The 13,014-nt window shown below is 36.5% G+C and overlaps 1 protein-coding gene across 1 annotated transcript; it reads left to right on the top strand.

The window, feature by feature from the left end:
- Nucleotides 1-6,214: 6,214 nt before the first annotated feature.
- LOC143543168 (uncharacterized) lies at nt 6,215-12,589 on the top strand. The gene is made up of 10 exons (XM_077035551.1): nt 6,215-6,424; nt 8,435-8,567; nt 8,965-9,066; nt 9,194-9,267; nt 9,412-9,514; nt 10,230-10,280; nt 10,353-10,500; nt 11,408-11,546; nt 11,631-11,736; nt 12,068-12,589. The coding sequence occupies exons 1-10, from the start codon at nt 6,215-6,217 to the stop codon at nt 12,232-12,234; spliced, it is 1,233 nt and encodes a 410-aa protein (XP_076891666.1). The 3' UTR covers nt 12,235-12,589.
- The last annotated feature ends 425 nt before the right edge of the window (nt 12,590-13,014 follow it).

Here is a 13,014-nt window from a genome sequence, read left to right as displayed (position 1 = left end):
CTTTTCTTTTTGCGTTGGTCCTTCATCCGCTCATCCTTAGGGTGCAGGGGACATGTTCCTTGCCCTTCCATTCTTGGTATTTAAACAATGGCACTATCATTGGTAAGGCTGAGGAGGTTGCTAGAGCGTTGGGCATTATTCGCTCAGAGGGGGCGTCTCTAGGACTTACGCTTAGTATTCGAAAAACGGAGATTTTTTGGCCGGCATATGATGATTCGAAGAAAGTGTCAGGTTTATTCCCTGGCGAGATTAGCAGGCCTGTGACTAGAGTTAAACTCCTGGGGGAGCGGTTAGTCGGGATGCAGGGTTTATTCGGTCTTTGGCAACTAAAAGAGCTTTGAGGGCGGTTGAACTTATGAAACGCATGCCGGACCTAAGGGACCCCCAAAGTGAGCTCCTTTTTGTTGCGCTCGTGCATGGGGGTTGCTAAGTTAGTGTTTGGGTTCCGGGCCTGTCAACCTGAACATGTCAAAGAAGCTGTGTCCGTCTTTGATGCGGGCCTGCGGGGGCAATTGAAGATATTTTTGTGTGTGGAGGACCGCATTTTGGAGACCTCCAGTGGAGGTTGGCTTCCTTCCCTGTGCGTTGCAGAGGCTTAGGAATTTTCTCGGCTGAGTATGTCTCCGCATATGCCTTTGTGGCTTCCACGTCCCAGTCGTGGAAATTGCAGGACCACATCCTGTGAAACGCTGGTGTTAGGGGGGTAGATCCTGACTACTCTTTTGCACTTGGTAATATTGGAATAACTCTCCCGGACCTTGATATAGGCGGTTTTACTGATAAGGAGACCGCACCCAAGAAACCTCAACAAACCTTGGCGAGTGCTCTTTATGGTAAACACGTACATGATTTGGAGGAGCGATTTGATATGACCCGAGACAAAAGGCAGTTTTAGCTTGTCTCAAGGGGGCTCATGCCCAGGATTTTTTGATTGTTGTGCCCATTTAAGGTCTTGGGCAACGGATGTCAGCGGTTGAATACAGAGCCATCCTTAAATACCGGCTTATGATTCCTCTTTTCTCTCCAGACGAATCATGTCCCATTTGTAAAAAAAGCTTGTTTGGATAGATTTGGTGAGCATGCCCTCCACTGTAAGGAATTGTCGGGATTCAAGTATCGTCATGACTGGGTTAGAGATGTCTTATGGGATGTGCTTAGGCGTGCCGGGATCTCAGCCAAGAAAGAGGCACCTGTTAACTTTTTGACTGATCCGCGAGAGGGAAGATCTACCCTGCGTCCTGCGGATGTTCTTGTGTTTAGCTGGACAGGGGGTAAGCATGCGTGTGCTGACCTCACTGGGTGTCCCCGTTGGTGGGGCTCAGAGACAGTGGCTTCGTACCGGGACAGACGGTTTTAAGAGCGGAATCTAGGAAGGTTGCTAAGCATGAGGCAGCGTGTTTGGAGAATCAGCACGTGTTCATTCCATTTGCCTTAGACACTTTGGGATCCCTAGCTCCCGAGGCGGTTCGCTTCTTGGAGCGGGTGCAGAAGGTAGTCCAAAGTGACTCGCAGAGCCCGAGGAACCAAGGATTTATATTTAGTAGAATAGGCTTTGCGATTCAAAAGGGGATAGCGGCGCAGCTTGTTGCTCGCTTACCCATTATCCAGATGTAGCTCGGTTTGTGTTATATGTAAATTTAAAGTTTTTCTTGTGTAAGAAGATTGAATAAATGCACCAGGATAAAGATTACTAAAGTACCCTAATGACGCATCTCCTTTCGGACTCAAAGACACAAAACCCGCTTAAAATTGGTACTAGCAATTCTAGGGATAAAAGGGTAAAATAATCTAACTCGATCTAAGACACATATTTGCACGAAAAACTAAACCGCACGAGACCAAAACTCGCTCTCGCGCAATTCTAACCTATTCGAATAAAGATGTGAGACAAACTGACTCCTTATTACCTCTCGGTCGCAAAGAAGGTGAAACTATTGAATTTTAATAATTAATCGCACTCAAGATTCCTATGGTAGTAGTAACCACAAATAGATCAAAAACACCAAGTCTATGACCTAAACGTGGAACCCTGACCGAATGACACACAATCAATCAATCAAAGTAATACACGGAACCACAAGCAATAATTATATAAAAACAATATTTTAATACATTAAAGATTGAATTATATAAAACTTTTCAATAGTAATACGGCGTGTAATTAATTAAAACCAAATAAACCGTTAAACAATGTCAATAATTATCTCAACTTAGATAGTTTAGATATTTAGCTACTCATAATAAGATACAAAAACAAATAAATTCTAGTAGCAAAACTCTTGTTCACAATATTCGTGGATTAAAATTAAAATAAAGATGAAGACCACACCAAGTAATCAATATGTCACTTCAAGAATAATGGCAGTCTCACTAGTGCTTTCTTGCGTCACTTTCCTAAAGGTGGTTGCTTTCTCTACCAACAAAAATACCTCCTTTGCAGTAGTAGACATCCAGAAAATATTCTCTCTCTTCTGTCTCTAGTATGCGACTGCTGTCCCCCACAATCTCTATTCTTAACAATCCCTCCCTTTAGGTTTTTTTTTTTATATATATTCCAATGATAGTCGGTTAAAATACTTGATGCATGTGGGCTACAAACTTTCATTCCACCGGCCTATTACAATTCCCTAGCTCTCGGTCTTTAACAACCCAATTAACTTTTATATGTTCAATGCCATTATACCACCAATGATACTTATTAGTTTACTTTAAAATTGAAATGACTGAAGTTATGAACATAAATAAACTTGATTGACTTCCATTAATTAATAAATAACTTTGATTCAATTTCTTTAAATCCAACGTAAAAGAAATTTCACTTATATTATATAATAGTATTAATGAATTAGTTAGTATGTAGACAAGAATAAATAAAACGAATCAATTAACGGCTATTATTGTTGAACCGATTTACTATGTTATCTCAAGCTTAGTTTAATACATCGGTTTAGCCCGCTATCTCATGAAATTCTTAAAATTCAAATACGAACCAGTTAACAATAACATTCAATAAAAACTTGACTCAAAGTACTTAAAATGTATGAAATATTTATATAATAATAATAATATGTATATTTTATACCATATCAATAACGGGTGTTGATCTCGGAAGAGCTTGGAGTGTGGGAACCAGAATGTGTAGTCGGGCATCAAGAAACCAGATGCCGAGGTCATCGAAATTTGAAGTGGAAGAAGAGGGGTCATCGAAGAAGACGGATGGTTGCATGGTGAAGACAAATGTTTTAATTGATACATTGAAGGGGTTTTTCCGAGGTTGACGGCTGAAACGAATGTCAAATGGGTGAGAATTTTAATTCCGATGATTTTGAAAATAGTTGCCTGCTTCCTTTGAGCGATAGCCAAGTAAGGCCAAGATCAAAAGGAGGCCCATAATGGAAGACCCGTTTGGACTTGATGAGCTGTTGGGAACTCTGTTAATATTCTAATAATGTCCAGAACGCCTGTTTTCAGAAACAAAAACCTGACGGTGGCTCGACTAGTAAGAAAGTGACAAAGAGATAGAGCGTGAGGACAATTTAGATAAAGTTTGTGGGGGAGGTAGTGGAACTGACAATTATGGGAGAAGGAGTTGAAGTAGTTCATCAATGAATTTTTTGTCTGTGAACATTAAAGGAATGGGGGTGGAGTCGAAGGAAATAAATATTAAGGAAGGAATCACGTTCTTGGCTATCCAAGAAACATGTGCTGCCAGGGGGTTTGTTAAGTGTGTAGGATACTAAGTTATTCAAACCCATGGGCATGGTCAAGGAGAGGAACTTTGTGTTTTTAAAAGGTGATCTAAAAGGTTGTGCCGAACAATTTTGTATTCTCAGTGTGTATGCCCCGCAAATAGCTTCGGAAAAGAAGGATTTATGTGATCGAATTGGGGAGCTAAAAGGCAATCATTCTGGTCACTGGATTATGCTTGGTGACTTTAATGCGGTTAGATTTCCTTGTGAGCGAAAAAATTCTTCTTTCAATCCTAGGTGCGCTAGAGATTTTAATTCTTTCATCTTTGAGAATGAATTGGTGGAGTTTGCTATGAAAGGGGGTAAATTTACCTTTTCTGTTGGTAATAAATTGAGTAAAATAGATAGGATTTTGGTTACCTATAGAGTGGTGGCCAGGTGCTAGTCTTAGAGTCTTACCAAAACATCTATTTAGTCATAGACCTATCATCCTTATCACCAAGGAGACCAATTCTGGGAGTCGGCCTTTTCGGGTTTTCAATTCTTGGCTAGAGAGGGACGACTTTGAAGAGGTGGTTCGGGGGGTGCTCGAGAATTTTCAGTCTGCATATCCCCCTGATGTTAGACTGTTAAGAAGTTCAGGTCACTTAGGGAAGAGATTAAGAAATGGTGGTGCAAAACAAAAAGTAAAGATAGTGAGAGAAAACATTCTTTGACGTTTGAAATGGATAAGTTAGATGTTGAATTAAAGATAAGGGAGCTAACAGAAGAAGAAGAAGAGTGGATTAGACTGGAATGTTTTAAAAACTTGGAAGAGTTGGAGGCTTTTAAAACTAAAAATCTGAGGCAGCGGTAAAGGGTTAGGTGGGCTTCATTCGGAGACTCCAACTCATCTTTCTTTTCACAGTTATATTAGCAACAAGAAAAGGAAAAATTCGATCGCAGGCCTGGTTGTTAACAACACCTGGTGTGACAAGCCGAAAATATTTAAAAAGGAGATTTTTGAATTTTTTTAGAGCCCGATTTAAATAAAATCTTAAAGAAAGAGCTAACTTAGTTTGTCATGGCATAAAAAAATTTTCTGAAGCTGATTCCATTCTGTTTACTGGTGCTTTTTCTAAAGAAGAAATAAAAGAAGCAGTGTTTGGGTGTAATGGCGATCGGGCTACTGGACCGGACAGGTTTGATCTCATGTTTATTCAGCGTTTCTGGGGGTTATTCGAAGATGATTTCTTAGAGATCTTGGGGAACTTCCATAGGAACGGAATAATCAATAAAGGTTGCAGCTCGTAGTTTATTGCTCTAATTTCTAAGATCTCAGATCCAGTTTGTCAAAATGAGTACCGTCCGATCAGCTTGGTAGGGGTAATAAGTAAGGTAATATTAAAGTGCTTGCAAATCGGCTGAAAAAAGTGCTTGGCTCGGTTATATCAAACACACAATCGGCCTTTTTGAAAGGGAAGTCGATCCTTGACGGGCCTCTTATAATAAATGAATTGTTCTCTTGGGCTAATAAGGTGAATTATAAAGGTTTCTTTTTGAAGATTGATTTCGAGAAAGCCTATGACAATGTGAACTGGAATTTCTTAACATCCGCCATGACTCAAATGGGTTTCCCAGCTAAGTGGTGTGAGTGGATTTGCAGGGTTCTTTCTTCAGCTAGATCCTCGATTCTCGTGAATGGGTCCCCGACGTTTGAATTTCAATGCTCGAAAGGGTTGAGATAAAGAGACCCCATCGTCCTGTTTCTTTTTATTATTGTTATGGAAGCGTTTTCGTGTATGTTTAAAAGATCATCTGAGGCGGGGATTCTTAAGGGCATTCAAACTCTTAAAGGGGGTCCTCTTTTATCTCATATTCTCTATGCCGATGATGCTTTGATAATGGGAGAGTGGTCGATCGCCAATCTTAAGAATGTGGCTAGGACTCTGAGATGCTTTCACGTGTGTTTGGGCCTCAAGGTAAATTTTCATAAATCATCGTTTTTTGGGTGCAATGCAAACATGGAGGAGCTGAGTAGTATGGCGGAGGTCATCGGGTGTAAAGTTGGTTCTTTGCCTTTCTCGTACCTTGGGATTTTGGTAGGTGCTAACATGAATAACTTTCACAACTGGAGTGGTATTATGGCTCTGTTTGAGAAAATGTTAGATTTATGGAAGGCACGCACCTTGTCAATAGATGGGAGAGTGGTGCTTATAAAATCGGTTTTAGAAAGTTTACCGATGCACTACTTTTCTTTGTTCAAAACCCCCAACAAAGTGGTGGAAAAATTAGAAGGTATAATGAAAAGATTTTTGTGGTGTGGGTCAAGTAATGCCAACAAAATACATTGGGTGGCGTGGGATAGGGTCACTCTTCCAAAAGATAAAGGGGGTCTCGGAATTTCGAGCCTAAGAGACTTTAATAACTCTTTGATTGTTAAATGGATTTGGCGGTATAAGACGGAAAAAAGAGGGTTTATGGCGTAAAGTGATAGAGGCCATCCATGGGCTGATGGGCAAAGAGTTGGTTGGGAGTTGGTGCCAATGAATAATAAGTTTACTAGTGTGCGGAAGAATATTGCCAAGGTGGTGAACAAACTTAAAGTGGCAGGTAGCAAACTGGAGGACCTCATCAAAGGAAAGTTTGGAGACGGTAAGGCTTTAAGTTTTTGGTTCGATAATTGGACGGGGAGGGGTAAGATGAGTTCGACCCTGCCAAATTTGTTCAAGCTGGATAAGTTTAAAAGATGCATTGTTAGTGACCGATTTTGGAAGTGGTTAAGGAATCTGGCGACGCGGGTTGAAAGGGCCGAATGGGAGCGGTGTTTTCGGCTTATGATTGTTGTTGTCCAGTCGAAGTGATGAAGGAACATCCGGTCCATTAATTCGGCCTGGCCCAAATGTTTATTTTCATCTATAATTGGATGTTAGGGTTTATTGTTCATTTAGTTTTTGATTAAGTTTATTATTATAAGAACATTGTTCTTTAAGCCTTTGGTTAATTTTATCGTCTTTGATTAATCATGAGTCTCTCGAGCCACTGAATGCTTCTGTTCGTCTTTGATTAATCTGAAAAAAGTTTCAATAATTCAAAGGGCGGCAGTATTTGTGATTGTGAGTTTATCAGGAAGAAGATAAATGTTAAAGTGAAGAAGGGTACTTTTGGTATTTACCCTGTTTAAAATAAAAGGATTTTAAATTTAAAACTTCTAATAATTGTACTTATTATTTTATTATTTTATTGTTTTTTTTTACTGAGTTCTCGAATAGGAGGACAAGGACCAACAAATGATACTAATATTTATATATTTCTATATTATTTATTACTTTGCAATTTAATTCTTTTTTATATTATTTATTACTTTGCAATTGATATTACTTAATCCATTACTTTGACTTAATCTTCTTTTAATTTCTTTTAAACATGTAAGGGTAAACAATTTTAAACTTTTTGTTAGGTTTGGTTATTTCAAACATTCAATAAATGGTTTAATCTAGATCGGTTTAGTTAGATCTTATAGTTTGGATCGTTGCGCTTTGGAGCAATGCATAATCAACATCATATAGTTTCAGTTTCCAAGGAAAACATAATCGAGCCATCGTTTATTAGTTTGGATAGGTTACTTCAGTTCGGTTTTGACATGTTATTTGCTTTCGCTTTAGATAATATGTTAAACTCACCCCTTGTTGTATATCAATTTGCAAAAATCATAACTAGTCGTATGCTAATGAATGTAATATCTTTTTTATTATGACCCTCCTATCGTAAAGTTCTGGTTTCGCCACTGTTAGATGCTACAAAGATGTATAATTTTATATACATCAATCATCAACCAACCGCAACCTCCAACCATTGTATTGTTGCAAATAGTTGCCAATTAAGCTAAAATTGCAAATGTTTTTAATTGTACCAGAACGCCTAACTGTTGCAATACAATTGTATGACCCGCCATGATCACACTTTAGCCAAACTTTAACGACTTCTCCACCAGCTATTGTCTTCGACCGTTGGGTTACTACGACAACACCAACTTCACGACTTATCGTTTACGCCCAGTCCTTAAGTTCATCGACAAACGAAAAAACTGAAAACAAATTTAACATTCTGTTAAAAACAATATCGTCATAAAATAACAGAAACATACTTTATAAAAATTATTATACCTCGTTGATTGAAAATGGTGAGACATTGTCGGAAGTTTCACCAACACAATCATCTTGATTGTCATCATCAGAAAATGACATATCTAACTCGTTTTTTTTTATTATTAAATTTTTTGATATGTTAGAATATTATGCAGTGAAACTATATAAGCTCTATATATATTTGATTGGTTAGAATATTATGTCGTGTCATATAATTAACGGTGGAATCTTGTTTCATATAATTAACGGTGGAATCTTGTTTCGTGTCAAATGACTGGCAGAATATTATATGGTGTCAAATAATTACCCTGCTTGTACGAGTCGTATAAACTATACTACTTGTATAAAACCGGTCCTTCACGGGTCTTTCCAGACATGGTACACTGAACTAACGAGTCTTATAGCTTATACTACTCGTATAAGTCTGAAGTCTAACCAAACACTATCTAAAAAGCTGCGTACACATCTGAAAAGCTGGTATGTACGGTCATAGAAGGGTGTTGATCCAAAACGACTCGTATAGGCTATACTAGTCGTAAAGAGGGTGTATACGTATGGGCTATACAAGTCAGCATCAAACAACATTTAGTTTTAGTATTTCTGTTTTGTCCTGAATAGGGGTTGGTTCCAATGGAGGGAGAAAACACCCAAACACCGTCACAGTCGCCGGAAGAGAAAGACGTAGTAGTAATGAGCGAGATTCACTTCAATGGATCCTTCGTTTCTCACTTTACCTTCTCAATTCCACCAGGTGAGTGCTTGTGCTTGTGCTTGTGCTTCTCATTCAAATCCAACTCATTTATTGTTGTTATATCTCCATTTACAAATTGAAACTCAAACCTTGATTATTTCAACTCTCATAATTAACTACTACTTAGTCAACCATCACTTCATTTTAATAACTTCAGTTAGTTAGGCGGGACAACAACTAGGTTAAGCTTTATTATCATCCATAATAACAACTACTCACTCACTCTTTTTAATGTAACTTTTTTCAAATATAAATATAAATACTAATACTAATACTGAGGTTTGGTTATTTCCGTTATTTGTACACACATAACATAACCATAATGGAATCGAAAGACTTGATTATAATTATAATAATAATAATAATAATAATAATGTGTGTTCATTATGGATTGTAGATGTTGACTACATTCAAGCCAAATATGAGGAGGTTCTTGATGATTCAAAACTCAACCACGAATTGGATCATGATGGTGATCTTGCTTTACCTAGACGCAACAGTCAGTTTTCCACTACCCATTTTGTTTTTCATTAATTATATACAAGCTCGTTTACGCTCAGGCTCCATTGTCTTGTGTTTATAATTCCTAGTTTTGTTTTTAAAGAAACAATCCATCTTGTTTGTAGAACATTTAAAACACAAATTTCATGTGGCTATTCAACACAACATCACCTCATCAATTCCAAAGGTTGGTTTGCAGGTAATAAATGCATATATTATTTATTATAAGTAACTGAATTTATTTTATTTGCTATGGAATGATGAAATATGATGTTTTTAGTGATTTAAAAGAATATGTATGCAGTTAAGAACTTTAGGATGATATAAATAGATTTTCTTTTAGGTTTGGAGAGCCGAACTAGTACTTTGTGATTTTGTATTGCATAAGATGTATACTTCATCTGTGTTTAACGGGATTGTAGCAGTAGAACTTGGTGCTGGTACAGGTAATTGAGTAATCTAAATCAGATAACAAATTGTTAAATCAAATGTGTTGTAGAAGATAGTGTTGGGATATGCTTCGTTTATGTTGTAGGCTTGTAAACCAACTGAACAGGAGCATGCTCTTGTTCATTCATTTAATTTTAACCAAACACGAAATAATCAAATGGATTTTTTGTTCATGTTTGTTTGTTAAGAAGATGAACATGTTCGTTTTCGTTTGTTAAGATTCTAAACGCACAGTTCACAAACGTAAACGAACACAAATAAACATAATTGAACAACCATAAACGAATATATACGAACATATATTATATGAACACAAACGGGTTAAATGAGCCTAAAAAACTTATAAAATTACATAGTTAAATGGGTTAAATGAATGTTCACGAGAGTAACTAAAGACGAAACATGTGTTTCGTTAAACAGTTCACTGAATGTTTGGTTCGTATGCAGGTCTATTTTACTGTTTAAAGGTGTAATAGACACATAACCAGACGTTCAAGTTTTTGGCAGAATTTCTGATCATTTAAGTAATTAATAAACTAATAAATAAGCATTTTTGTAAATAAAAAGGAGACGTTTTATGAAGTGAGAGTAAAAGGCTATCAAATTTGGTAAATAAGGTTGAATACGTAATCTTATTTTACCTTTGTATACTCTGTTTTTTTTTTTTTTTTTGCTTACATTACATGATTTCATTTTTTTTATCCTTGTTAGGCTTGGTTGGTATGCTACTTGCACGGGTCGTAAAAACAGTCTTTCTGACAGGTACATATGCATATGCACATAGATTTACAATCTCTCATTTATATATTCCTAATGATTATTATCATGTGATAGATCATGGGGTTGAGATACTTGAAAATTGTGCTACCAATGTCTATCTTAATTCAACATTGTTACCATCTAAAACCTCGGTCTATGTACGAGAACTTGATTGGAAGGCTTCATGGCCACCTACGCAAGACAATTGTGCATCTTCTCAAAGGTGAAAACATTATCATTTTACCTTACTTGTAAGTGGAGGTGGTAACTGAGTGGGTCAAGTGGGTTGTGTAACTGGTCAAAACTCAAAACAGGTTGGGTTGAGCTGACCCACAAACACTTGTTTCTTTTTTCTTTTGAATATTATATATGCTTGATGATTTAAAAATTATTAATAAAATAGCAGACCTCCTAAATAGAAGCAAACTTTACACTTTTTATTGATTATAGCAACTAACTTTAAAACAGGTGCAAAATAGAGGCCAACTTATAATTTTTTTTACCAATTTTGGAAACCAACATCATTTTAACCGATTTTACTTGAAAAATTAACATTCTGATGCGACACTGGTAACTGGTTTATGCCATGCCAATTGCCACATTTGATGTCACATATATAAAAATTTCTTCTGTGAAAAAAATATAGAAGAAGAGTTTATTTACAAGTTTGAGAAAATGATGTTTTTTTAATTATAACCGTTAAATTTTACATTACATGACACATGCCTTATATATACTCTAGGGATTTTGAAAAATCAACAAAAAATGTCCTGTATGTAATATGTAACTATGTATTAAGCAGGTCCATTTGTTGCTACAATTAGTAATAAGCCGTAATTTGGTTGCTAAATCGGTAATAAAGGGCTTATGTTTTGAATCTTATTTGAAGTTGGTTGCTAAGATCACACAAAAATGTAAAGTTTGTTTCTTTATCGTGTAAAATGGTGTAGGAGATTTTATACGTTTTAAATATATTTCGGGTGACTCGACAAGCTCGGCCCTTTTCTGTTTTAACCAATTTATTTTTATTTAATCCATTTGTCCCGTTAGAGGCAAAGTTTAACTCAGTTCAACCTGTTTATTCATAAACGGGTCAGTGGTTCGGACTCAATGTTTATTTTTTAATCTAGTTATGCTTGGAATCAATCAAAATTTGAAGAACTAAAAAGGGCATCTTTGCTGGTAGCTGCTGATGTGATTTACAGTGATGACCTCACTGATGCATTATTCCATACTTTAGAGAGATTAATGTCACATGGTTTAGAAAAGGTAAATGTTCGCTAATCAGGGTTTCAACTCTCACCATTGTTTTTGTTTACATCCATGGATAATAATATGTTGATCTAATTTTAGGTATTATATTTGGCTCTTGAAAAGCGATACAATTTTAGCATTGATGATCTTGATGTTGTTGCGAATGGTTATTCACGTTTCCGAAGTCACGTAACGGATGAAATAGGTAATTTTTCACTTAGACTTGTTTACTTGTTGATTCGGTTTTTATGCCTGCCTTTTTACTGTTAAAATGGATTAAGCTAAAAGATTTAACAAAAAAAGAAACGGGTCAAATGGGTCAAACCTACTGAATCACTATATCAAATAAGGTTATGTTATTGTAATAATATAGTTTTTTTTTCCAAAGTATATTTAACTCATTAACAATGGACAAAGAAAAAAGGTTTTGTAGGGCAGCGTGACCTACTGATTTTGACCCAGACCTGTTTCAAGTTAACTGATTTTTGACCCGAACTCGTTTAGGATTGATTTCTGATGGTTGGTTGGCAAAATAGATGATGCAGAAAACAATGAGCTTCACAATGGATCTTTAAGTTATTTTGTGGGCACGCGCATTGATGTTACAAAGATCCCTCAGTACGCGATTAATTACAACCGAGGACATGATTTAGAGCTCTGGAAAATCAAGTATGTGAGAGAAGAAAAAGAATCTATAATTTGAACCTGAACCAGAATCAGAGTCACTGCCTGACTAACAAGTTTTGGCCTGTTTACTTAGTAATGACCAATGAGTAAACCAAAGGACCTGATGGTGCTAGAACCGGCTGCTATGTCTACTTTGGTCTTTAGACAAGCAAAACCCTCTTGTGAACCATTTGACTAGAAGTCCGTGTTTGTTCGTTTTATTTATCAAACGAACAAACAAGAACAAATCTTATGGTCACTTAACTAATTGAGGGAACATCAACAAGTTTCTCGTTCGTTTTTATACATTCAAGTGAACTTTTTATTTATTTATGTATATCATAAACACATCATTGACAATAACATGGTTTTTATTATCATTTCAAATTTTAGTGAGTGATTAATCCGAATGATTGATTAGAATTGAAGATAAAGATGGAACGCAGTTGTACTTATCAGTTATGACAACAAGTTATCTCTTTGATTAATTGTTCTTTAGGTTTATCTTTTAAACTAGTACTAACACTCGCCGCCCTGAGCGGAGGGGGTGTAAACCGTGTATTTACATATCCACTCCACTCAAAAGCATGAAGTTACCACCACCATCGCCTTTACTAGCCATCCTATCTCTCATAGCCAGTAATTAACATTAACCATTAAGATACTGAACAAAAAGTAGACGTAAAAACGTTAAACCACACATGCTCGTTGCGACGGGGTCGTTAAATGAAGAAAATACATAAAAACGTTGAACCAGACACATGTGTTGCAGCATGTTAACTCATTAAATTAGACATAAAGTTGAAAAAGAAAAAAT

Source organism: Bidens hawaiensis, unplaced genomic scaffold (genome assembly GCF_021521415.1).
Source record: "Bidens hawaiensis isolate Kalapana, Puna unplaced genomic scaffold, B.hawaiensis_p1.1 tig00013076_1, whole genome shotgun sequence".
In the NCBI taxonomy this organism is placed as follows: Eukaryota; Viridiplantae; Streptophyta; class Magnoliopsida; order Asterales; family Asteraceae; genus Bidens; species Bidens hawaiensis.
The sequence above is the reverse complement of the archived record's forward strand: the minus strand, read 5'-3'. Positions and strand labels throughout refer to the sequence as shown.

Bases quoted from the DNA above. Each gene is read 5' to 3' on its own strand.
- LOC143543168 (XM_077035551.1), top strand. From the start codon at position 6,215: ATGAATAATAAGTTTACTAGTGTGCGGAAGAATATTGCCAAGGTGGTG. The intron at 8,568-8,964 runs GTGAGTGCTTGT...TATGGATTGTAG, and splicing joins TACCTTCTCAATTCCACCAG to ATGTTGACTACATTCAAGCC. The intron at 9,067-9,193 runs GTCAGTTTTCCA...TCTTGTTTGTAG, and splicing joins TGCTTTACCTAGACGCAACA to AACATTTAAAACACAAATTT.